General features: G+C 42.0%; 1 protein-coding gene across 1 annotated transcript in view; it reads right to left on the bottom strand.

Moving 5' to 3' along the window:
• Nucleotides 1-25,572, bottom strand: part of fnbp1a (formin binding protein 1a) — a 350,992-nt gene that overhangs the window by 299,085 nt on the left and 26,335 nt on the right. Inside the window, exons 3-5 of the mRNA XM_034171436.1 lie at nt 5,911-5,961; nt 5,663-5,810; nt 3,874-3,936 (exon numbers count right to left, since the gene is read on the bottom strand). Of these exons, the coding sequence (XP_034027327.1) occupies nt 3,874-3,936; nt 5,663-5,810; nt 5,911-5,961 (262 nt within the window). The remainder of the gene's footprint in view (nt 1-3,873; nt 3,937-5,662; nt 5,811-5,910; nt 5,962-25,572) is intronic.

The following is a 25,572-nucleotide window of genomic DNA, read 5'->3' as shown; positions in this document are numbered from 1 at the left end:
AATTTAAGTCATGTTGGCTTGTCAAAGACATTTTCGGGTAATGTCACTTTGATTAATATCATGTTGTCATAATAAGGACATTCCAAATGAATTTAATGTCATGTTGTCATGTCAAAGACATTTTCAGGTAATGTCACTTTGATTAATGTCAAGTTGTCATAATAAGGACATTATCAATCAATCAATCAATTTTTTTTTTATATAGCGCCAAATCACAAACAGTTGCCCCAAGGCGCTTTATATTGTAAGGCAAGGCCATACAATAATTATGTAAAACCCCAACGGTCAAAACGACCCCCTGTGAGCAAGCACTTGCCTACAGTGGGAAGGAAAAACTCCCTTTTAACAGGAAAAAACCTCCAGCAGAACCAGGCTCAGGGAGGGGCAGTCTTCTGCTGGGACTGATTGGGGCTGAGGGAGAGAACCAGGAAAAAGACATGCTGTGGAGGGGAGCAGAGATCGATCACTAATGATTAAATGCAGAGTGGTGCATACAGAGCAAAAAGAGAAAGAAACAGTGCATCATGGGAACCCCCCAGCAGTCTACGTCTATAGCAGCATAACTAAGGGATGGTTCAGGGTCACCTGATCCAGCCCTAACTATAAGCTTTAGCAAAAAGGAAAGTTTTAAGCCTAATCTTAAAAGTAGAGAGGGTGTCTGTCTCCCTGATCTGAATTGGGAGCTGGTTCCACAGGAGAGGAGCCTGAAAGCTGAAGGCTCTGCCTCCCATTCTACTCTTACAAACCCTAGGAACTACAAGTAAGCCTGCAGTCTGAGAGAGAAGCGCTCTATTGGGGTGATATGGTACTACGAGGTCCCTAAGATAAGATGGGACCTGATTATTCAAAACCTTATAAGTAAGAAGAAGAATTTTAAATTCTATTCTAGAATTAACAGGAAGCCAATGAAGAGAGGCCAATATGGGTGAGATATGCTCTCTCCTTCTAGTCCCCGTCAGTACTCTAGCTGTAGCATTTTGAATTAACTGAAGGCTTTTTAGGGAACTTTTAGGACAACCTGATAATAATGAATTACAATAGTCCAGCCTAGAGGAAATAAATGCATGAATTAGTTTTTCAGCATCACTCTGAGACAAGACCTTTCTGATTTTAGAGATATTGCATAAATGCAAAAAAGCAGTCCTACATATTTGTTTAATATGCGCTTTGAATGACATATCCTGATCAAAAATGACTCCAAGATTTCTCACAGTATTACTAGAGGTCAGGGTAATGCCATCCAGAGTAAGGATCTGGTTAGACACCATGTTTCTAAGATTTGTGGGGCCAAGTACAATAACTTCAGTTTTATCTGAGTTTAAAAGCAGGAAATTAGAGGTCATCCATGTCTTTATGTCTGTAAGACAATCCTGCAGTTTAGCTAATTGGTGTGTGTCCTCTGGCTTCATGGATAGATAAAGCTGGGTATCATCTGCGTAACAATGAAAATTTAAGCAATACCGTCTAATAATACTGCCTAAGGGAAGCATGTATAAAGTGAATAAAATTGGTCCTAGCACAGAACCTTGTGGAACTCCATAATTAACTTTAGTCTGTGAAGAAGATTCCCCATTTACATGAACAAATTGTAATCTATTAGACAAATATGATTCAAACCACCGCAGCGCAGTGCCTTTAATACCTATGGCATGCTCTAATCTCTGTAATAAAATTTTATGGTCAACAGCATCAAAAGCAGCACTGAGGTCTAACAGAACAAGCACAGAGATGAGTCCACTGTCCGAGGCCATAAGAAGATCATTTGTAACCTTCACTAATGCTGTTTCTGTACTATGATGAATTCTAAAACCTGACTGAAACTCTTCAAATAGACCATTCCTCTGCAGATGATCAGTTAGCTGTTTTACAACTACCCTTTCAAGAATTTTTGAGAGAAAAGGAAGGTTGGAGATTGGCCTATAATTAGCTAAGATAGCTGGGTCAAGTGATGGCTTTTTAAGTAATGGTTTAATTACTGCCACCTTAAAAGCCTGTGGTACATAGCCAACTAAAAGATAGATTGATCATATTTAAGATCGAAGCATTAAATAATGGTAGGGCTTCCTTGAGCAGCCTGGTAGGAATGGGGTCTAATAAACATGTTGATGGTTTGGATGAAGTAACTAATGAAAATAACTCAGACAGAACAATCGGAGAGAAAGAGTCTAACCAAATACCGGCATCACTGAAAGCAGCCAAAGATAACGATACGTCTTTGGGATGGTTATGAGTAATTTTTTCTCTAATAGTTAAAATTTTGTTAGCAAAGAAAGTCATGAAGTCATTACTAGTTAATGGAATACTCAGCTCAATAGAGCTCTGACTCTGTCAGCCTGGCTACAGTGCTGAAAAGAAACCTGGGGTTGTTCTTATTTTCTTCAATTAGTGATGAGTAGAAAGATGTCCTAGCTTTACGGAGGGCTTTTTTATAGAGCAACATACTCTTTTTCCAGGCTAAGTGAAGATCTTCTAAATTAGTGAGACGCCATTTCCTCTCCAACTAACGGGTTATCTGCTTTAAGCTACGAGTTTGTGAGTTATACCACGGAGTCAGACACTTCTGATTTAAAGCTCTCTTTTTCAGAGGAGCTACAGCATCCAAAGTTGTCTTCAATGAGGATGTAAAACTATTGACGAGATACTCTATTTCCCTTACAGAGTTTAGGTAGCTACTCTGCACTGTGTTGGTATATGGCATTAGACAAGAATGACAAGACATTTTCGGGTAATGTCACTTTGATTAATGTCAAGTTGTCATAATAAGGACATTCCAAATGAATTTAATTTCATGTTGTCATGTCAAAGACATTTTCGGGTAATGTCACTTTGATTAATATCAATTTGTCATAATAAGGACATTCCAAATGAATTTAATGACATGTCATGTCAAAGACATTTTTGGGTAATGTCACTGGTGGCAGCACCATGAGAAATCAGCAACATGGAGAACTGCATTGAGATGCTGAGATAATGCAGAAATTTAACCGCTGCACACGGACAACTGCATCAACATCGCAAGGAAAATCTCTTTGTATATTGTGCCTAAAAATCTCAATAATATATTATCTGACAACATCTGGTAACATCGACAGAGGAGAAGAACCTCTGAAATAGATATTGAAGCATTTCCAGAAACAGCATAAAGACCAGGAATCCAGAGAGGAGGAGGTCTGCAGATCAGGAGGTGGTGGAGAGATTGAGAATGCAAATCCTTTAAAGGAAGATTAGGACCAATGGGAAGGCCTACATATGACAGCTGACGTCACATCCTATGTGTTTGTGGGTTTTTTACTCCTTGTGACGTGCTGTAAGTTTTCTGTGTCGTTTATTGTTTTATGTTATTTCGTGCACTTCCTGCTTGTAGGAGTTCTTGTAGCAGTTTAGCATTATTAGCACACGTTGGGTTTATGAGTAAACCGGAGGAATGAGATATTTGGTGCTTTTACACTTTTGTTTAGTGTTAGCATGTGTGCTCAACTCAACTCAAACTTTATTTCGTAGGCACATTTAAAATGATGGCAGTTGACCAAAGTGCTGTACAATACGATACTGGACCGGGAGCCAGCGAAGAGAGGACAAAACTGGCGTAATATGTTCACACTTTTTTTGAGAGAAAAGTTAATTCAGGTGTGTTTGCGGACACGCAGCTTTTGTTTGCATTCAAGCTAACTGTCATGTGTCATACAACTTTCATGTGTGGGCGTCGGACCAGCTTCTGAGAGTGACATCACCATCAGTGTAACGTGTGCAGGACTTGGAGGCGGGTCTGACACAGTGTCGGTAGTAGGCGGTACAAGCAGGTAAACTGGAAGGAACATGTTCCACCCTGGAATCCAGGTCTAAGCATGCAAGCATGAATCATCTGTCACTCACAGACTCCAGCTGCTTCCAGGAGCTCTCCATGTGCTGCTGGGCACGTCGGCCATCGTGGAAGTGCTGGAAGCAAAAACAGAAGTATGGTTACACGGCACACCTGTATATTTGCACAACAGTTCTTTCATGCTGCTCATTACAACTGTTTTTTAATTTTTTTGTATTCTTGCTCTTATTTTTTTATATCTGCGAGTCTAGTTTAGCTTCTTTAACCCTGGGACGTTCTGAAACCTGATTTTGTACAACCCCAGTTCCAATGAAGTTGGGACGTTGTGAAAAATGTAATTAAAAACAGAATACAATGATGATGATGAACTTTGAGAAACATTGTTCTTAAACTGTTGTTGTGATCCTCGCCCCATCTTTGCTTGTGAATGGCTGAGCCTTTTGGGGATATGCTCCTTTTATACCCAATCATGACACTTACCTGTTTCCAATTAGGTGTTCTTTGAGCATTCATCAACTTTCCCAGTCTTTTGTTGCCCCGTCCCAACTTTTTTGAAATGTGTTGCAGGCATCCATTTCAAAATGAGCAAATATGTGCACAAAAACAACAAAGGATCCTCTAGTCTCAAGCCCAACGTTTAACCACAAGATCATACCCTTGATGTGTGCCATCTCCATGACACCATGGAACCAAGTTCAAAAGCCTGAGTCCTAGACTAGATCAGGACAATCTCAAACCCAGACACTCTGATTCCTCGCTCAGCTTCTCAAGTGCTACAAGCAGAGTATCCATTGATTCTGCATAAGATCACAGCATCATGTGTGAAGTCAAGGTCAGTAACCCTTTCCCTGCCAAAAAAAGCACCCAAGTCACTGGTTTTCACAACCTTATCCGACACCTACTCCATGCAAGAACTGAACAGTGTAGGAGTCAGATCACACCCGTGAGGAACACCAGTTTTCACTGGGACAAACTCAGAGTGTCTGCCTGCACCTCGTAGAGCACTCAGAGTATCTGTGTACAGGCCGGCTGAGATGTCCAGTAGCTTCTTGGGGATCTCACAAATATTCAGGGTGTTCCAGAGAGCAGTCTGATCAACTGAATCAAACACTTTGCGAAAATCAACACAGGCTGCAAAGAAGCACTGCCAATAGTCACACTCGCCTTCTATGAATGCTTACAGGTCTAGAATGCGGTTGATAGTTGACTTCTTGGCCATGAAGCCAGACTGCTCCACTCACTGAGCAGCAAGCAGCTGAAACTGAATCCTATTACAAATAATCACAGTATGGTGGCCAAAGGGTTAAGTGTGCTGGTTTCCAGTGTGGAAGGTTCCCAGTTCAAACCCACACCTACTCACTCGCCATGTAATGTGGAGTCGTGTCAGGAAGGGCACTCGGTGTAAAACCTCTGCCAAATAAACATGCAGATCCACCACAAATCTGTTGTGGTGCCCCCGAGTGAAAACAAGAGAGAAGCCAAAGGGACTTGCTCCCTCCACCGGACGACTGATAGCAATGACGTTTTTTGTATTCGAGATGTAATACAAATATCTGTGAGCTCCCAAACTGTTTCAGACATTCGAGGATGTGGAAGAGGCTCAGGGAAGGACCAGTCATTCGAATGAAGACTGACCGAACCCGTATGAATCAACTGCTGGAAGCCAAACTTGACTTCTTCAGTCTGAAACCAACACCTCAGCGACCGGTTTTGTAACTCTGAGGACTCCGAGATGTTGGCATGGAATAAAGTACCTGAGTGTCTGTTATTTGTTGTTAACGTGTCACTCAGCATTTAGTCATGATTTATTTATTTGATTGTCCAGTATGACTTTAGTCTCACCGTCTTTCTCTCCATTTTTAACTCCTGAGTGTATCGGCTCAACTCGCACACGATCTGAGTGTTCAGGTTTTCGGCGAGCTCCTCCTTCCGCACAGCGAGCTCACTCAGCTGATGGAGAGTCGTTGCGAATGCCAGGCACCAGCTGTACCTGAATTAACAAATCAACAGCAGAACCATTTTTGGAACATTAATACAATGTTAACATTTGGTGGAAAATACGATTTATGAGTAACATGGACTTCACCAACCTGCTCTCTTCTTCTCTGCTTCTTTTTGGATGATATTTCTTCGACAGATTCCTGGAGAAGCCGAAAGATAAATAAAAAAACAAATGTTTATCAGAAAAATAATTGTGAAGAATTTACACAGAAACCTTGTGTATACTAGCATCACTGACGATAAGTGACTATTACAGAGGATCACTGACCATCACAGAGGATCACAGAAGATCACTGACCATCACAGAGGATCACAGAGGATCACTGAATATCACAGAGGATCACTGAATATCACTGAGGATAAGTGACTATCACAGAGTATCACTGAAGATCATTGAGGATAAGTGGCTATCACAGAGGATCACTGACTATCACAGGATCACTGAAGATCAGTGACTACCACAGAGGATCACTGACTATCACAGAGGATCACTATCACAGAGGATTACTGGCTATCACTGAGGATCACTGACTATCACAGAGGATCACACAGGATCACTGACAATCACAGAGGATCACACAGGATCACTGACAATCACAGAGGATCACTGACTATCACAGAGGATCAATGACTATCACAGAGGATAAGTGAGGATCACTGACTATCACATGAGATCGCACAGGATCACAGAAGATCACACATGATCACTGAGGTTTACTGATGAGCACTGACAATCACAAATGATCACACAGGATCACTGACTATCACAGAAGATTACTGATGATCACAGAGGATCACACATGATCACTGAGGATTACTGATAATCCCTGACAATCACAGAGGATCACTGACTATCACTGAGGATCACAGAGGATCAGCGAGGATTACTGAGGATAAGTGATTATCACAGAGGATCACTGACGTTCACTGACCATCACAGAGGATTGCACAGGATCACTGAGGATAAGTGAGTATCACAGAGGATCACTGACTATCACTGACTATCACACAAGACCACAGGGGATCGCACAGGATCACTGACTATCACAGAAGATCACTGACTATCACAGAGGATCACTGACTATCACAGAGGATCACTGACTATCAGAGGATCACTGATGATCACACAGGATCAATGACTATCACAGAGGATCACAGAGAATCAGTGAGGATCACTGATGATCACTGATAATCACTGACTATCACAGAGGATCACTGACTATCACAGAGGATCACTGAAGATCACTGAGGATAAGTGACTATCACAGAGGATCACTGAGGATAAGTGACTATCACAGAGGATCACTGACTATCACAGAGAATCACACAGGATCACTGACTAGCTCAGAGGATCGCAGAGGACTGTTTACAATCACAGAGGTTCACAAAGGATCACTGATTATCAGTGATGCTGAAAAATGATCATTGAGGATCACTGATGATCACAGAGAATTAATGACAATCACAGAGAATCAACAAGGATCACTGATTATCACAGAGTATTGCATAGGATCACAGAGGATCACTGATGATCACATAGAATCACTGATGATCACAGATGATCAGCGGCAATCACAGAGGATCAGTGGGGATCACTGAGCAAAAACAAAACTGGCCTGAGAGGGGGCGCCATGGTCACCACGCACAAACACGTTCAATTCAAGATGGTACCGTGGTTTGGCTGGCCATCTCTCACTCTGCTCTGTGTTTGCTGTGTGTTTGGTATTTTAGCTGATCTGTGAAGAGGTATCCACTCATGCGCTCAGACGTGCATGTAGACATGCGGAGAGAAACTGGAAAAGAAGAAACTCCAAATTTCTTGGGATATTCTAAGTGAATGTCTTCTCACTCATCTGTAGGCTGTTAAAGCTTAATATTTTTCCTCTCATCTCCACAAACCATGGGTTATTTTTAATGTCTTTGACTCATTAATGAGTCCTTGTGATGTTGTCTGTACTGAGTCTTATTGTCTGTGTGAGGACTTTTGCATTTCTTTATCGATAAGATTTCTGCCCCCTAAGTCTGCTCCGGGCGCCTCGGTCGGCTCCGGGCGCCTCAGTCTGCTCAGGACGCCTCAGTCTGCTCAGGACCCCTCACCACTCCCAAAAATTTCCCAAAATTTCCTGTATTGCTCTGCTTACGGCCATGTCTGTGGACTCAGTGAATCAAGGATCAGCCGCTACACTGTACAATTTAACATGTTGTTCATCTCAAAGTTATGAGTCCAAGGGCTGCCTTATTTAGGGTCTGCTCCAATTTTCTGCCCCTGACCAAGGCAGTGTCTCTACATCTGAAGTTGGTCCCCAGGCACTGGACTGTGGCTGCCCACTGCCCCCAGTGGTTGGATTGTGTCTAACTGTAATTAGGATGGTGAAATCCAGAGGACACATTTTGTTGTATGTATGTATGTATGTATATAATGACAATAAAGGCTCTATACTATTCTATTAACATTCAAGGTTAAAAGAAAAAAATGTATTTTCCTAACAGGACTTCATGTCATTTTGACTAAAAATGTTTCGTATGGATCTTTCCCCCATGCTTTCAGTCTAGGACCGTTTCTGACTACAGAGATCACTGGAAAGCAGGATGTAACTGTTGATATATTACAGCTGATGACTTTACTGCTGTGGACAGAAAATGCACGTGGTCCGCACCCCGGTTCGGTGAGGGACATTTACAGCACTGAAATCTTATACTGTTAAGAAATGTTCGGCTGTGTGCTACCAAGAGCTAACCAGGAGCAGGCTGGAATTGCTCTGGGTCTCATTAACATAAGATCACTATCCTCAAAATCACTGATTAATGATCACTTAGATATGACTGAGTTATGTGAAACCTGGCTTAAACCTACAGCTGTCCTCCCCTTAAATGAGGCCTGCCCACCGGCATACACATTTAGTCACGTCTAACGCTTAGCCTAGTCTCGTGTGTCATACATCACACTGACAAAGTGAGAAACCTTCGGGTAATTTTTGATCCTATGTTGTCCTTTGACCTCCACATTAGAGATATTATGAGGACTGCTTTCTTTCACCTGATTCATGCATTTGTCTCTTCTCGACTGGACTACTGCAATGTTCTATTTTCTGGTTTACTGCAGTCCAGCATTAGGGCTCTCCAATTGGTTCAAAATGCTGCTGCCAGACTTCTGACACAAAGCAGAAGGTTTGACCACATTACACCCATTTTGGGGTCTCTTCACTGGCTTCCTGTCCCTGTGAGATCAGATTTTAAGGTTCTGCTACTAGCCTATAAAACTGTTCAGACTGGCACCTCCCTACCTAGCTGATCTAATTAAACCTTACATACCGGCTCGGGCTTTGCATTTTCAGGGGGCAGGACTACTTTGTGTCCCAAAGGTGAAGAAGAAGTCTATGGGTCATAGAGCTTTCTCTTATTGTGTCCCTGTTCTGTGGAATGATCTCCCTGCATCAATAAAACAGTCAGATTCTGTAGAGACTTTCAAGTCCAAAAGACGCACTTATTTTCCCTGTTGTATGGCTAGCATACTGGTATAGTATGTTACTATGCTTTTTACCCTTTTAAATTCAATGTATTAGTAAAAAGAGCAGGCAGCAGCCTCAACTTTATCCAAATTCTGGGTCTTTTAGTGAAGTTTAGGGCTAGTGGCCGGCAATCACCTTAATATTTCTTCTGTTTTTCTTGTTGCTTAATGCTGACAAATTATACTGTGTTGTCTTTCTGATGCCTGGTTCTGTTTTTTTCTCTCTGTTAAGATGGGTGTGGTGTCTGTTTCTGAAACCCTACTGTAAATGTAGCCGCTGATGCTACAGTCTTACAAATCCGCACATAGAATAAAATAAAGTTTTTAAGAGAAAGAGGGTCCGCATGGACGGAAGACGCGACATGGAATTTTTGCACATTCAAAGTGAAGCAGTGTGATCAAAAACAGAAAAAAAAAAAACACGGTTTTGGCCCACCACCTCCTCCTCACCTCCACAGATAAAGCGAAGAGATGCACACTTTAAAGCACTGTCCAACAGAAAATCAGTAAGAGATTCTGAATGATCTGCTGTGTAACATGAGGGCTGCTGTTTGATAATGAACAAACAGAACACTGGATAGGGCTCAAATCCCACCAGTGACATTGCCGGCCCCATCTTACTCTCTCTTGAGTAAGATGGTGAAATTCCAGGAATACAACACCAAAAAAGCTGTCTTGTGATGGGAAAGTGATATTTGCACACAGTTTCCTGTAGATGTGAACAGTAAACGTAAAGAGTACAAAGACATTAAGAGGACACTTTCCCATGCTGTACCCTGCTAAACTGAAGATTCACTGGGGCAGTCAACCTTGTATCTACAGTAACACAACTGAGGCATCTGAGGACATTCCCAAGAGAGGAAATCTGGTGGACCTGCTGTGGATGAGTGATATGGACCAGGAGCTGAAACTGGAATCAAACAGGCAATCACACCAAGTGAAACCAGGAAATGCTCAGAGGATCCCAGTGAGAGCAAGTACAAATCAATTTGTTTAAAAAAGATAAAGACTTCAAAGGAAAGCTCTCACAACTGTCACCCCTGTGGTAGGTTCTTGGTTTTGGTATTTCAAATGATCCCTCTCTGAAGTGTTTTCTTTTCACTGAAACCCCAATCAAAAATGAGAAAGAAACAAGACCAATCAGAGATTTCTCACATCAGCCAATTCGGATCCAGATCACCTTCAAAATGCAGTGGGGTCTTCCGTGTCCTAATATTCATCTATGGTGCAAATTTGGTGAGAATGAGTGAAGTAGGTTTGATGAAATCCTTCAAAGAGTCTTCCATGGCCTAATATCTATCTGTGTGGAAAATATCTGCAAACAGACTAATAAATAAACCCTGGTGATTTTATTACATCCTTGGTGGACAAAACAAAATCGATGAGGATTGAACTTTGCTCCTTGGAAAGATGGAGCCCCTGTCGGTTTGCTTTTAAAGGAGTTGAAATATTGTTTCAACTTTACATGTTCACATATATCCAAGACAAGGTGAGAAGTTCATATATTTGGGGGGGACTTGGAGTAGAGCTGCTGCTTCTTTGCATGGAAAGAAGCCACCTGAGGTGGATTGGGCATTCTGGTGGTCCCCCCTGGTGGTCTCCCTCGGAGGTCTTCCAGGCACGTTCAACAGCGAGGAGGCCCCGGGGAAGATCCAGGACATGCTGGAAGGATTATATTTCCTGGTGGGCTTGAAAACACCTTGGGAACCCCAAGGAGGAATTAAGAGGACTTGACCGAGGAGAAAAGTCTGGAATAAGCTGCTCAGTCTGCTGCCACAGCAAGATGGACCAGAATATAGTCTGCAGGTCAAGACTGAACTGTGCCGGTGGAGTGAAGCAGTTTGAAAGCAGCATCTTGGATCAAGAGCGGTTTAAATAATGTGGTTAAAAGGAGGAGAGTAACGGACAATTAGGGAAAACTCATCATCATCAGGCCTCATGCTCAACAAGGGAAAACTCCAAATCACATTTTTACAGGAAACTCATTTATCTCAAAGTGAGCTTGTTGCCTCAAAATGACAAGGTACATTCATTTGTGGAGGAGATTTCAATCAATCAATCAATTTTTTTATATAGCGCCAAATCACAACAAACAGTTGCCCCAAGGCGCTTTATATTGTAAGGCAAGGCCATACAATAATTATGTAAAACCCCAACGGTCAAAACGACCCCCTGTGAGCAAGCACTTGGCTACAGTGGGAAGGAAAAACTCCCTTTTAACAGGAAGAAACCTCCAGCAGAACCAGGCTCAGGGAGGGGCAGTCTTCTGCTGGGACTGGTTGGGGCTGAGGGAGAGAACCAGGAAAAAGACATGCTGTGGAGGGGAGCAGAGATCGATCACTAATGATTAAATGCAGAGTGGTGCATACAGAGCAAAAAGAGAAAGAAACAGTGCATCATGGGGAACCCCCCAGCAGTCTACGTCTATAGCAGCATAACTAAGGGATGGCTCAGGGTCACCTGATCCAGCCCTAACTATAAGCTTTAGCAAAAAGGAAAGTTTTAAGCCTAATCTTAAAAGTAGAGAGGGTGTCTGTCTCCCTGATCTGAATTGGGAGCTGGTTCCACAGGAGAGGAGCCTGAAAGCTGAAGGCTCTGCCTCCCATTCTACTCTTACAAACCCTAGGAACTACAAGTAAGCCTGCAGTCTGAGAGCGAAGCGCTCTATTGGGGTGATATGGTACTATGAGGTCCCTAAGATAAGATGGGACCTGATTATTCAAAACCTTATAAGTAAGAAAAAGAATTTTAAATTCTATTCTAGAATTAACAGGAAGCCAATGAAGAGAGGCCAATATGGGTGAGATATGCTCTCTCCTTCTAGTCCCCGTCAGTACTCTAGCTGCAGCATTTTGAATTAACTGAAGGCTTTTTAGGGAACTTTTAGGACAACCTGATAATAATGAATTACAATAGTCCAGCCTAGAGGAAATAAATGCATGAATTAGTTTTTCAGCATCACTCTGAGACAAGACCTTTCTGATTTTAGAGATATTACGTAAATGCAAAAAAGCAGTCCTACATATTTGTTTAATATGCGCTTTGAATGACATATCCTGATCAAAAATGACTCCAAGATTTCTCACAGTATTACTAGAGGTCAGGGTAATGCCATCCAGAGTAAGGATCTGGTTAGACACCATGTTTCTAAGATTTGTGGGGCCAAGTACAATAACTTCAGTTTTATCTGAGTTTAAAAGCAGGAAATTAGAGGTCATCCATGTCTTTATGTCTGTAAAACAATCCTGCAGTTTAGCTAATTGGTTTGTGTCCTCTGGCTTCATGGATAGATAAAGCTGGGTATCATCTGCGTAACAATGAAAATTTAAGCAATACCGTCTAATAATACTGCCTAAGGGAAGCATGTATAAAGTGAATAAAATTGGTCCTAGCACAGAACCTTGTGGAACTCCATAATTAACTTTAGTCTGTGAAGAAGATTCCCCATTTACATGAACAAATTGTAATCTATTAGACAAATATGATTCAAACCACCGCAGCGCAGTGCCTTTAATACCTATGGCATGCTCTAATCTCTGTAATAAAATTTTATGGTCAACAGTATCAAAAGCAGCACTGAGGTCTAACAGAACAAGCACAGAGATGAGTCCACTGTCCGAGGCCATAAGAAGATCATTTGTAACCTTCACTAATGCTGTTTCTGTACTATGATGAATTCTAAAACCTGACTGAAACTCTTCAAATAGACCATTCCTCTGCAGATGATCAGTTAGCTGTTTTACAACTACCCTTTCAAGAATTTTTGAGAAAAAAGGAAGGTTGGAGATTGGCCTATAATTAGCTAAGATAGCTGGGTCAAGTGATGGCTTTTTAAGTAATGGTTTAATTACTGCCACCTTAAAAGCCTGTGGTACATAGCCAACTAACAAAGATAGATTGATCATATTTAAGATCGAAGCATTAAATAATGGTAGGGCTTCCTTGAGCAGCCTGGTAGGAATGGGGTCTAATAAACATGTTGATGGTTTGGATGAAGTAACTAATGAAAATAACTCAGACAGAACAATCGGAGAGAAAGAGTCTAACCAAATACCAGCATCACTGAAAGCAGCCAAAGATAACGATACGTCTTTGGGATGGTTATGAGTAATTTTTTCTCTAATAGTTAAAATTTTGTTAGCAAAGAAAGTCATGAAGTCATTACTAGTTAAAGTTAATGGAATACTCAGCTCAATAGAGCTCTGACTCTTTGTCAGCCTGGCTACAGTGCTGAAAAGAAACCTGGGGTTGTTCTTATTTTCTTCAATTAGTGATGAGTAGAAAGATGTCCTAGCTTTACGGAGGGCTTTTTTATAGAGCAACAGACTCTTTTTCCAGGCTAAGTGAAGATCTTCTAAGTTAGTGAGACGCCATTTCCTCTCCAACTTACGGGTTATCTGCTTTAAGCTACGAGTTTGTGAGTTATACCACGGAGTCAGGCACTTCTGATTTAAAGCTCTCTTTTTTAGAGGAGCTACAGCATCCAAAGTTGTCTTCAATGAGGATGTAAAACTATTGACGAGATACTCTATCTCACTTACAGAGTTTAGGTAGCTACTCTGCACTGTGTTGGTATATGGCATTAGAGAACATAAAGAAGGAATCATATCCTTAAACCTAGTTACAGCGCTTTCTGAAAGACTTCTAGTGTAATGAAACTTATTCCCCACTGCTGGGTAGTCCATCAGAGTAAATGTAAATGTTATTAAGAAATGATCAGACAGAAGGGAGTTTTCAGGGAATACTGTTAAGTCTTCTATTTCCATACCATAAGTCAGAACAAGATCTAAGATATGATTAAAGTGGTGGGTGGACTCATTTACCCAATAGAGTCTAATAATAGATTAAATGCAGTGTTGAGGCTGTCATTCTCAGCATCTGTGTGGATGTTAAAATCGCCCACTATAATTATCTTATCTGAGCTAAGCACTAAGTCAGACAAAAGGTCTGAAAATTCACAGAGAAACTTACAGTAACGACCAGGTGGACGATAGATAATAACAAATAAAACTGGTTTTTGGGACTTCCAATTTGGATGGACAAGACTAAGAGACAAGCTTTCAAATGAATTAAAGCTCTGTCTGGGTTTTTGATTAATTAATAAGCTGGAATGGAAGATTGCTGCTAATCCTCCACCCCCGGCCCGTGCTACGAGCATTCTGACAGTTAGTGTGACTCGGGGGTGTTGACTCATTTAAACTAACATATTCATCCTGCTGTAACCAGGTTTCTGTTAGGCAGAATAAATCAATACGTTGATCAATTATTATATCATTTACCAACAGGGACTTAAAAGAGAGAGACCTAATGTTTAATAGACCACATTTAACTGTTTTAGTCTGTGGTGCAGTTGAAGGTGCTATATTATTTTTTCTTTTTGAATTTTTATGCTTAAATAGATTTTTGCTGGTTATTGGTAGTCTGGGAGCAGGCACCGTCTCTACGGGGATGGGGTAATGAGGGGATGGCAGGGGGAGAGAAGCTGCAGAGAGGTGTGTAAGACTACAACTCTCAAGATTTGAACACAGTACTAAAAAAAGGGGCACATGTAATAACCAAAGAATGACGTCACCTCAGTAAAAGACCGAAAGGCTCTGATGACATCATCTTACTAGACGCTTAAAGAAACCAACACCCAAGAGGTTAAAATATTTCTCACCTTCCCATGCAGTGTACTCCAGAAAAGACTTATTACGTCCGTGAAAGGCGTAATAAAATCACCTGCATTTATTTGTCTGTCTGTCTGTTAGCAGGATTACATCTACTGCATTTACATTTACATTTTGGAGTTGCTCCAGATCCGGATCTGGATTCTGGATCAAGTTTCACTTTATATAGGCTTTGAAGGATTACTGTCAGCAGGATTACATCAAAACTACTGCAGCGATTTTGACGAAATTTTCAACACAGGATACATATTAGGCCATGGAAAACTCCATTCAATTTTAGAGGTGATCTGGATCAGGATCCGGATTCAGGATCAAGTTACACTTTATACAGTCTTTGAACGATTACGTCAAAACTACTTCACGGGGTGGGGTGGAGTGTGTGTGTGTGTGGGGGGGGGGGGGGGGGCAGCTTGGTGAGTGATAACATGTAGAGAAATGTTTTGGTGGAGCTCCTGACCAGGGTGAACATTTTTTTGGTCAACCCTAAAGGAAGCTACACAACCTTACTGACCCTCCACGGCAAGAAAGTAAGTATCTTCCCTGATTACACCGCCATGGTGGCTAAGAGGAGAACAACGTTCATGGAGGCCAAGTGGCTCCTGCGGAACTGTCAGGGGATCAACTTTGGGATCATCTTTCCTGCAGTTCTTCGCATCACCCTGCCAATAGGCTAAGAAAAGCGATTTTGAAGACCCGACTGTAGCAATAGACTTTATTCAGAAGAATCTAAAGCCTTAGGACACGCACCTTTATTGAGATGCAGCCGGTCCAGTTCTGGCGGCTAACAGGAGCTAACAGCTAATGTTGATAGTTTAAGACATTGAGAGGGAAAGTTTCCACTCAGTCTGTGTAACTTTTTTCTCTTTTTTTCTTCAATACGGGACAAGTAATGTGGCCTTTATTTATTTTTATTCGCTTCTCTGTGGACTCCTGTGGCCGGCTGGACATTGGTGCTTCCGCGGCCCGGGGCTTGCAACCCATCAGTGGCTGCCAGCGAAGGAGTGGCTGAGGGCGGGCCTCATATGTTGCAGTCGCGCTGTTGGCCAGATGTGACGTTGCTCCGTGGGTGTCTACACGAAAACACAAATCTGAAATAAAAATAATAATAATAACAATGATATAAATATATATTAGTTAATTATTATGTTATTGTCAAATTATTATCATTATTATAAAAAATAATAATAATAATGAAAAAGTTGATTTATTTCAGTAATTCCATTCAAAAAAGTGAAACGTGTATAATGTAGACATTCATTGCACACAGACTGATATATTTCAAGTGTTTATTTATTTAAATTACAAATTAATTAATTAATGAATTACTAATCGATCAATTCATGATTAATCAAACATTACTATTATTGATTAGTTATTAGTATTATTAACTTTAATTCATTACTAATTCATTACTAATTAATTATTAATACTTATTATTTTTATAAATTACAAATTAATTACATAAATTAACATGACATGATTGCGATGTGTCGAAGAAATCTGCGACTTCTTCTATTTCTTTGCATTTACACAGAAAGGCAAGAAAATAAAAAGAGCAAACAGGCTACTGCAACAAGTTTCGCTTCGGTTGTCATGTTAACAAACAGTGAAGATGACAGTTTGACACAGGCAGTTTTTTTTTTCTCCTAAGGCGGAGGGGTGTCTCAATTCATAGGGCTAGAGGCATACCCCTTCACCTTACCCCTTGTTTTAAAGGGGTAGGCGTAGGGGTAGGGCCAAGGGGAAGGGGTACAAAAGAGAATTGAGATTGGGGGAAAGAGTGCAAGAGTGCAGAGCTGTTGACCAATCACCACCTGGTGGTGAGTTGGATCCGCTGGGAGGGTAGGAAGCCGGTCAGACCTGGCAGGCCCAAACGTATCGTGAGGGTCTGCTGGGAACGATTGGCGGAACCCTCTGTCAGCGAGGTCTTCAACTCCCACCTCCGGGAGAGCTTCACCCAGATCCCAGGGGAGGTTGGAGACATGGAGTCTGAGTGGACCATGTTCTCCACGTCCATTGTCGATGCGGTCGCTCGTAGCTGTGGTCACAAGGTCTCTGGTGCCTGTCGCAGAGGCAATCCCCAAACCAGGTGGTGGACGCCGGACGTGAGGGATGCCGTCAAGCTGAAGGAGTCCTACTTATCTTTGTTGGTGGGTGGGACCCCGGAGGCAACTGACAGGTACCGGCAGGCCAAGCATGCCGCAGCCCGTGCGGTCGCAGAGGCAAAAACTCGGGTCTGGGAGGAGTTCAGGGAGGCCATGGAGGAGGACTATCAGTCGGCCTAGAAGAGATTCTGGCAAATCGTCCGATGCCTCAGGAGGCGGAAGCAGCTCTCCACCAGCACTGTTTATGGTGCGGGTGGGGAGCTGCTGACCATGACTGGGGATGTTGTCGGGCGGTGGAAGGAATACTTCGAGGATCTCCTCAATCCCATCGTCACGTCTTCCAAAGAGGAAGCAGAGACTGGGGACTCAGAGGCGGACTCATCCATTACCCAGGCCGAAGTCACCGAGGTGGTTAGAAAGCTCCTCGGTGACAGGGCTCCTGGGGTGGATGAAATCCGTCCTGAGTACCTTAAGTCTCTGGATGTTGTGGGACTGTCTTGGCTGACAGTCACGGACTCAACTGGTGGTTGGCTCTCACTGCGGTATTGTATCACTTCCTGTTCCGGAGCACAGCGGTGTTTTTCTGTATCTGTTAGCTGTTTAATCTGCGCAGTTAGATTGATCTAGTTATCTAGATTACGATTTGTTTCCCAGTGTAATCCTTATGTGCCTTAACTAAAGCACTCCTGCTGAATCACCTCTAAATTATTTACACATTATTCACTTTGCGTGTTTTTAGGAATCCGCTACCTTAGCGTAGCTACTAGCTTTTAGCCGATTTAGCATGGCGGCTTCTCCTGTCTCTCCCGCACTTTTCTGCTCTGGGTGTGAAATGTTTAGTTATTCCTCGGCCTCCTTTAGCAGTAATGGTACTTGTAATAAGTGTAGCTTATTCGTAGCTTTGGAGGCCAGGCTGGGCGAATTGGAGACTCGGCTCCGCACTGTGGAAAATTCTACAGCTAGCCAGGCCCCTGTAGTTGGTGCGGACCAAGGTAGCTTAGCCGCCGTTAGTTACCCCCTGGCAGATCCTGAGCAGCCGGGAAAGCAGGCCGACTGGGTGACTGTGAGGAGGAAGCGTAGCCCTAAACAGAAGCCCCGTGTACACCGCCAACCCGTTCACATCTCTAACCGTTTTTCCCCACTCGGCGACACACCCGCCGAGGATCAAACTCTGGTTATTGGCGACTCTGTTTTGCGAAATGTGAAGTTAGCGACACCAGCAACCATAGTCAATTGTCTTCCGGGGGCTAGAGCAGGCGACATTGAAGGAAATTTGAAACTGCTGGCTAAGGCTAAGCGTAAATTTGGTAAGATTGTAATTCACGTCGGCAGTAATGACACCCGGTTACGCCAATCGGAGGTCACTAAAATTAACATTAAATCAGTGTGTAACTTTGCAAAAACAATGTCGGACTCTGTAGTTTTCTCTGGGCCCCTCCCCAATCAGACCGGGAGTGACATGTTTAGCCGCATGTTCTCCTTGAATTGCTGGCTGTCTGAGTGGTGTCCAAAAAATGAGGTGGGCTTCATAGATAATTGGCAAAGCTTCTGGGGAAAACCTGGTCTTGTTAGGAGAGACGGCATCCATCCCACTTTGGATGGAGCAGCTCTCATTTCTAGAAATCTGGCCAATTTTCTTAAATCCTCCAAACCGTGACTATCCAGGGTTGGGACCAGGAAGCAGAGTTGTAGTCTTACACACCTCTCTGCAGCTTCTCTCCCCCTGCCATCCCCCCAATACCCCATCCCCGTAGAGACGGTGCCTGCTCCCAGACCACCAACAACCAGTAAAAATCTATTTAAGCATAAAAATTAAAAAAGAAAAAATAATATAGCACCTTCAACTGCACCACAGACTAAAACAGTTAAATGTGGTCTATTAAACATTAGATCTCTCTCTTCTAAGTCCCTGTTAGTAAATGATATAATAATTGATCAACATATTGATTTATTCTGCCTTACAGAAACCTGGTTACAGCAGGATGAATATGTTAGTTTAAATGAGTAAACACCCCCCCGAGTCACACCAACTGTCAGAATGCTCGTAGCACGGGCCGAGGGGGAGGATTAGCAGCAATCTTCCACTCCAGCTTATTAATTAATCAAAAACCCAGACAGAGCTTTAATTCATTTGAAAGCTTGACTCTTAGTCTTGTCCATCCAAATTGGAAGTCCCAAAAACCAGTTTTATTTGTTGTTATCTATCGTCCACCTGGTCGTTACTGTGAGTTTCTCTGTGAATTTTCAGACCTTTTGTCTGACTTAGTGCTTAGCTCAGATAAGATAATTATAGTGAGCGATTTTAACATCCACACAGATGCTGAGAATGACAGCCTCAACACTGCATTTAATCTACTGTTAGACTCGATTGGCTTTGTAAATGAGTCCACCCACCACTTTAATCATATCTTAGATCTTGTTCTGACTTATGGTATGGAAATTGAAGACTTAACAGCATTCCCTGAAAAACCCCTTCTGTCTGACCATTTCTTAATAACATTTACATTTACTCTGATGGACTACCCAGCAGTGGGGAATAAGTTTCATTACAGTAGAAGTCTTTCAGAAAGTGCTATAACTAGGTTTAAGGATATGATTCCTTCTTTATGTTCTCCAAAGCCATATACCAACACAGGGCAGAGTAGCTCCCTAAACTCTGTGAGTGAGATAGATTATCAATCAATCAATCAATCAACTTTTTTCTTGTATAGCGCCAAATCACAACAAACAGTTGCCCCAAGGCGCTCCACATTGCAAGGCAAGGCCATACAATAATTATGAAACACAGTCTACGTCTAAAGCAACATAACCAAGGGATGGTCCAGGGTCACCCGATCCAGCCCTAACTATAAGCCTTAGCGAAAAGGAAAGTTTTAAGCCTAATCTTAAAAGTAGAGAGGGTATCTGTCTCCCTGATCTGAATTGGGAGCTGGTTCCACAGGAGAGGAGCCTGAAAGCTGAAGGCTCTGCCTCCCATTCTACTCTTACAAACCCTAGGAACTACAAGTAAGCCCGCAGTCTGAGAGCGAAGCGCTCTAATGGGGTAATATGGTACTATGAGGTCCCTAAGATAAGATGGGACCTGATTATTCAAAACCTTATAAGTAAGAAGAAGAATTTTAAATTCTATTCTAGCATTAACAGGAAGCCAATGAAGGGAGGCCAACACGGGTGAGATATGCTCTCTCCTGCTAGTCCCCGTCAGTACTCTAGCTGCAGCATTCTGAACCAACTGAAGGCTTTTTAGGGAACTTTTAGGACAACCTGATAATAATGAATTACAATAGTCCAGCCTAGAGGAAATAAATGCATGAATTAGTTTTTCAGCATCACTCTGAGACAAGACCTTTCTGATTTTAGAGATATTGCGTAAATGCAAAAAGGCAGTCCTACATATTTGTTTAATATGCGCTTTGAATGACATATCCTGATCAAAAATAACTCCAAGATTTCTCACAGTATTACTAGAGATCAGGGAAATGCCATCCAGAGTAACGATCTGGTTAGACACCATGCTTCTAAGATTTGTGGGGCCAAGTACAATAACTTCAGTTTTATCTGAGTTTAAAAGCAGGAAATTAGAGGTCATCCATGTCTTTATGTCTGTAAGACAATCCTGCAGTTTAGCTAATTGGTGCGTATCCTCTGGCTTCATGGATAGATAAAGCTGGGTATCATCTGCGTAACAATGAAAATTTAAGCAATACCGTCTAATAATACTGCCCAAGGGAAGCATGTATAAAGTGAATAAAATTGGTCCTAGCACAGAACCTTGTGGAACTCCATAATTAACTTTAGTCTGTGAAGAAGATTCCCCATTTACATGAACAAACTGTAATCTATTAGACAAATATGATTCAAACCACCGCAGCGCAATGCCTTTAATACCTATGACATGCTCTAATCTCTGTAATAAAATTTTATGGTCTACAGTATCAAAAGCAGCACTGAGGTCCAACAGAACAAGCACAGAGATAAGTCCACTGTCCGAAGCCATAAGAAGATCATTTGTAACCTTCACTAATGCTGTTTCTGTACTATGATGAATTCTAAAACCTGACTGAAACTCTTCAAATAGACCATTCCTCTGCAGGTGATCAGTTAGCTGTTTTACAACTACCCTCTCAAGAATCTTTGAGAGAAAAGGAAGGTTGGAGATTGGCCTATAATTAGCTAAGATAGCTGGGTCAAGTGATGGCTTTTTAAGTAATGGTTTAATTACTGCCACCTTAAAGGCCTGTGGTACATAACCAACTAACAAAGATAGATTGATCATATTTAAGATTGAAGCATTAAATAATGGTAGGACTTCCTTGAGCAGCCTGGCAGGAATGGGGTCTAATAAGCATGTTGATGGTTTGGATGAAGTAACTAATGAAAATAACTCAGACAGAACAATCGGAGAGAAAGAGTCTAACCAAATACCGGCATCACTGAAAGCAGCCAAAGATAACGATACATCTTTGGGATGGTTATGAGTAATTTTTTCTCTAATAGTCAAAATTTTGTTAGCAAAGAAAGTCATGAAGTCATTACTAGTTAAAGTTAATGGAATACTCAGCTCAATAGAGCTCTGACTCTGTCAGCCTGGCTACAGTGCTGAAAAGAAACCTGGGGTTGTTCTTATTTTCTTCAATTAGTGATGAGTAGAAAGATGTCCTAGCTTCACGAAGGGCTTTCTTATAGAGCAACAAACTCTTTTTCCAGGCTAAGTGAAGATCTTCTAAATTAGTGAGACGCCATTTCCTCTCCAACTTACGGGTTATCTGCTTTAAGCTACGAGTTTGTGAGTTATACCACGGAGTCAGACACTTCTGATTTAAAGCTCTCTTTTTCAGAGGAGCTACAGCATCCAAAGTTGTCTTCAATGAGGATGTAAAACTATTGACAAGATACTCTAACTCCCTTACAGAGTTTAGGTAGCTACTCTGCTCTGTGTTGGTATATGACATTAGAGAACATAAAGAAGGAATCATATCCTTAAACCTAGTTACAGCGCTTTCTGAAAGACTTCTAGTGTAATGAAACTTATTCCCCACTGCAGGGTAGTCCATCAGGGTAAATGTAAATGTTATTAAAAAATGATCAGACAAAAGGGAGTTTTCAGGGAATACTGTTAAGTCTTCTATTTCCATACCATAAGTCAGAACAAGATCTAAAATATGATTAAAGTGGTGGGTGGACTCATTTACTTTTTGAGCAAAGCCGATAGAGTCTAATAATAGATTAAATGCAGTGTTGAGGCTGTCATTCTCAGCATCTGTGTGGATGTTAAAATCGCCCACTATAATTATCTTATCTGAGCTAAGCACTAAGTCAGACAAAAGGTCTGAAAATTCACAGAGAAACTCACAGTAACGACCAGGTGGACGATAGATAATAACAAATAAAACTGGTTTTTGGGACTTCCAATTTGGATGGACAAGACTAAGAGACAAGCTTTCAAATGAATTAAAGCTCTGTCTAGGTTTTTGATTAATTAATAAGCTGGAATGGAAGATTGCTGCTAATCCTCCGCCCCGGCCCGTGCTACGAGCATTCTGACAGTTAGTGTGACTCGGGGGTGTTGACTCATTTAAACTAACATATTCATCCTGCTGTAACCAAGTTTCTGTTAGGCAGAATAAATCAATACGTTGATCAATTATTATATCATTTACCAACAGGGACTTAGAAGAAAGAGACCTAATGTTTAATAGACCACATTTAACTGTTTTAGTCTGTGGTGCAATTGAAGGTGCTATATTATTTTTTCTTTTTGAATTTTTATGCTTAAATAGATTTTTGCTAGTTATTGGTGGTCTGGGAGCAGGCACCGTCTCTACGGGGATGGGGTAATAGGGGGATGGCAGGGGGAGAGAAGCTGCAGAGAGGTGTATAAGACCACAGCTCTGCCTCCTGGTCCCAACGCTAGACAGTCACAGTTTGGAGGATCCCAAAAAATTGGCCAGATTTCTAGAAATGAGAGCTGCTCCCTCTAAAGTGGGATGGATGCCGTCTCTCCTAACAAGACCAGGTTTTCCCCAGAAGCTTTGCCAATTATCAATGAAGCCCACCTCATTTTTTGGACACCACTCAGACAGCCAGCAATTCAAGGAGAACATGCGGCTAAACATGTCACTCCCGGTCTGATTGGGGAGGGGCCCAGAGAAAACAACAGAGTCCGACATTGTTTTTGCAAAGTTACACACCGATTCAATGTTAATTTTAGTGACCTCCGATTGGCGTAACCGAGTGTCATTACTGCCGACGTGAATTACAATCTTACCAAATTTACGCTTAGCCTTAGCCAGCAATTTCAAATGTCCTTCGATGTCGCCTGCTCTGGCCCCCGGAAGACAATTGACAATGGTTGCTGGTGTCGCTAACTTCACATTTCTCAAAACAGAGTCGCCAATAACCAGAGTTTGATCCTCGGCGAGTGTATCGTCGAGTGGGGAAAAACGGTTAGAGATGTGAACGGGTTGACGGTGTACACGGGGCTTCTGTTTAGGGCTACGCTTCCTCCTCACAGTCACCCAGTCAGCCTGCCTTCCCGACTGCACGGGGTCTGCCAGGGGGTAACTAACGGCGGCTAAGCTACCTTGGTCCGCACCGACTACAGGGGCCTGGCTAGCTGTAGAATTTTCCACGGTGCGGAGCCGAGCCTCCAATTCGCCCAGCCTGGCCTCCAAAGCTACGAATAAGCTGCACTTATTACATGTACCGTTACTGCTAAAAGAGGCCGAGGAATAACTAAACATTTCACACCCAGAGCAGAAAAGTACGGGAGAGACAGGAGAAGCCGCCATGCTAAAACGGCTAAGAGCTAGTAGCTACGCTAAGCTAGCGGATTCCCAAACAGGGAATCCGACACTAGACAGGCTGTGGAGCAGCACAGGTAACGCACGACAACAGTGCTAAAATAAAATAAAAATCCACTAGACAGGCTGTGGAGCAGCACAGGTAACGCACAACAACAGTGCTAAAAAATAAAATAAAATAAAAATAAAAATCCACTGGACAGGCTGTGGAGCAGCACAGGCAACGCACGACAACAGTGCTAAAACAAAATAAAAATCCACTAGACAGGCTGTGGAGCAGCACAGGTAATGCACAACAACAGTGCTAAAACAAAATAAAAATCCACTGGACAGGCTGTGGAGCAGCACAGGCAACGCACGACAACAGTGCTAAAACAAAATAAAAATCCACTAGACAGGCTGTGGAGCAGCACAGGTAACGCACGACAACAGCGCCCAAAAAAATAAAATAAAAATCAAAATCCACTGGACAGGCTGTGGAGCAGCACAGGTAACGCACGACAACAGTGGTAAAAAATAAAATAAAAATCCACTGGACAGGCTGTGGAGCAGCACAGGTAACGCACGACAACAGTGCTAAAAAATAAAATAAAAATCCACTGGACAGGCTGTGGAGCAGCACAGGTAACGCACGACAACAGTGATAAAAAAAAATAAATAAATAAATAAATAAAATAAAATAATAAAATAAAAATCCACTGGACAGGCTGCGGAGCAGCACAGGTAACACACGACAACAGTGGTAAAAAATAAAATAAAAATCCACTAGACAGGCTGTGGAGCAGCACAGGTAACGCACGACAACAGTGCTAAAATAAAATAAAAATCCACTAGACAGGCTGTGGAGCAGCACAGGTAACGCACAACAACAGTGCTAAAAAATAAAATAAAATAAAAATAAAAATCCACTGGACAGGCTGTGGAGCAGCACAGGTAACGCACAACAACAGTGCTAAAAAATAAAATAAAAATAAAAATCCACTGGACAGGCTGTGGAGCAGCACAGGCAACGCACGACAACAGTGCTAAAACAAAATAAGGTTGTCATTGAGGACAACTTTGGATGCTGTAGCTCCTCTGAAAAAGAGAGCCTTAAATCAGAAGTGCCTGACTCCGTGGTATAACTCACAAACTCGCAGCTTAAAGCAGATAACCCGTACGTTGGAGAGGAAATGGTGTCTCACTAATTTAGAAGATCTTCACTTAGCCTGGAAAAAGTCTGTTGCTCTATAAAAAAGCCCTCCGTAAAGCTAGGACATCTTACTACTCATCACTAATTGAAGAAAATAAGAACAACCCCAGGTTTCTTTTCAGCACTATAGCCAGGCTGACAAAGAGTCAGAGCTCTATTGAGCCGAGTATTCCTTTAACTTTAACTAGTAATGACTTCATGACTTTCTTTGCTAATAAAATTTTAACTATTAGAGAAAAAATTACTCATAACCATCCCAAAGACATATCGTTCTCTTTGGCTGCTTTCAGTGATGCCTGCTCAAGGAAGCCCTACCATTAATTAATGCTTCGATCTTAAATATGATCAATCTACCTTTATTAGTTGGCTATGTACCACAGGCTTTTAAGGTGCCAGTAATTAAACCATTACTTAAAAAGCCATCACTTGACCCAGCTATCTTAGCTAATTATAGGCCAATCTCCAACCTTCCTT

The sequence above is a fragment of the Thalassophryne amazonica genome, chromosome 5, assembly GCF_902500255.1.
Source record: "Thalassophryne amazonica chromosome 5, fThaAma1.1, whole genome shotgun sequence".
NCBI classification, from domain to species: domain Eukaryota; kingdom Metazoa; phylum Chordata; class Actinopteri; order Batrachoidiformes; family Batrachoididae; genus Thalassophryne; species Thalassophryne amazonica.
Note: the sequence above shows the minus strand (reverse complement) of the source record. Positions and strands in the feature narration are given on the sequence as shown.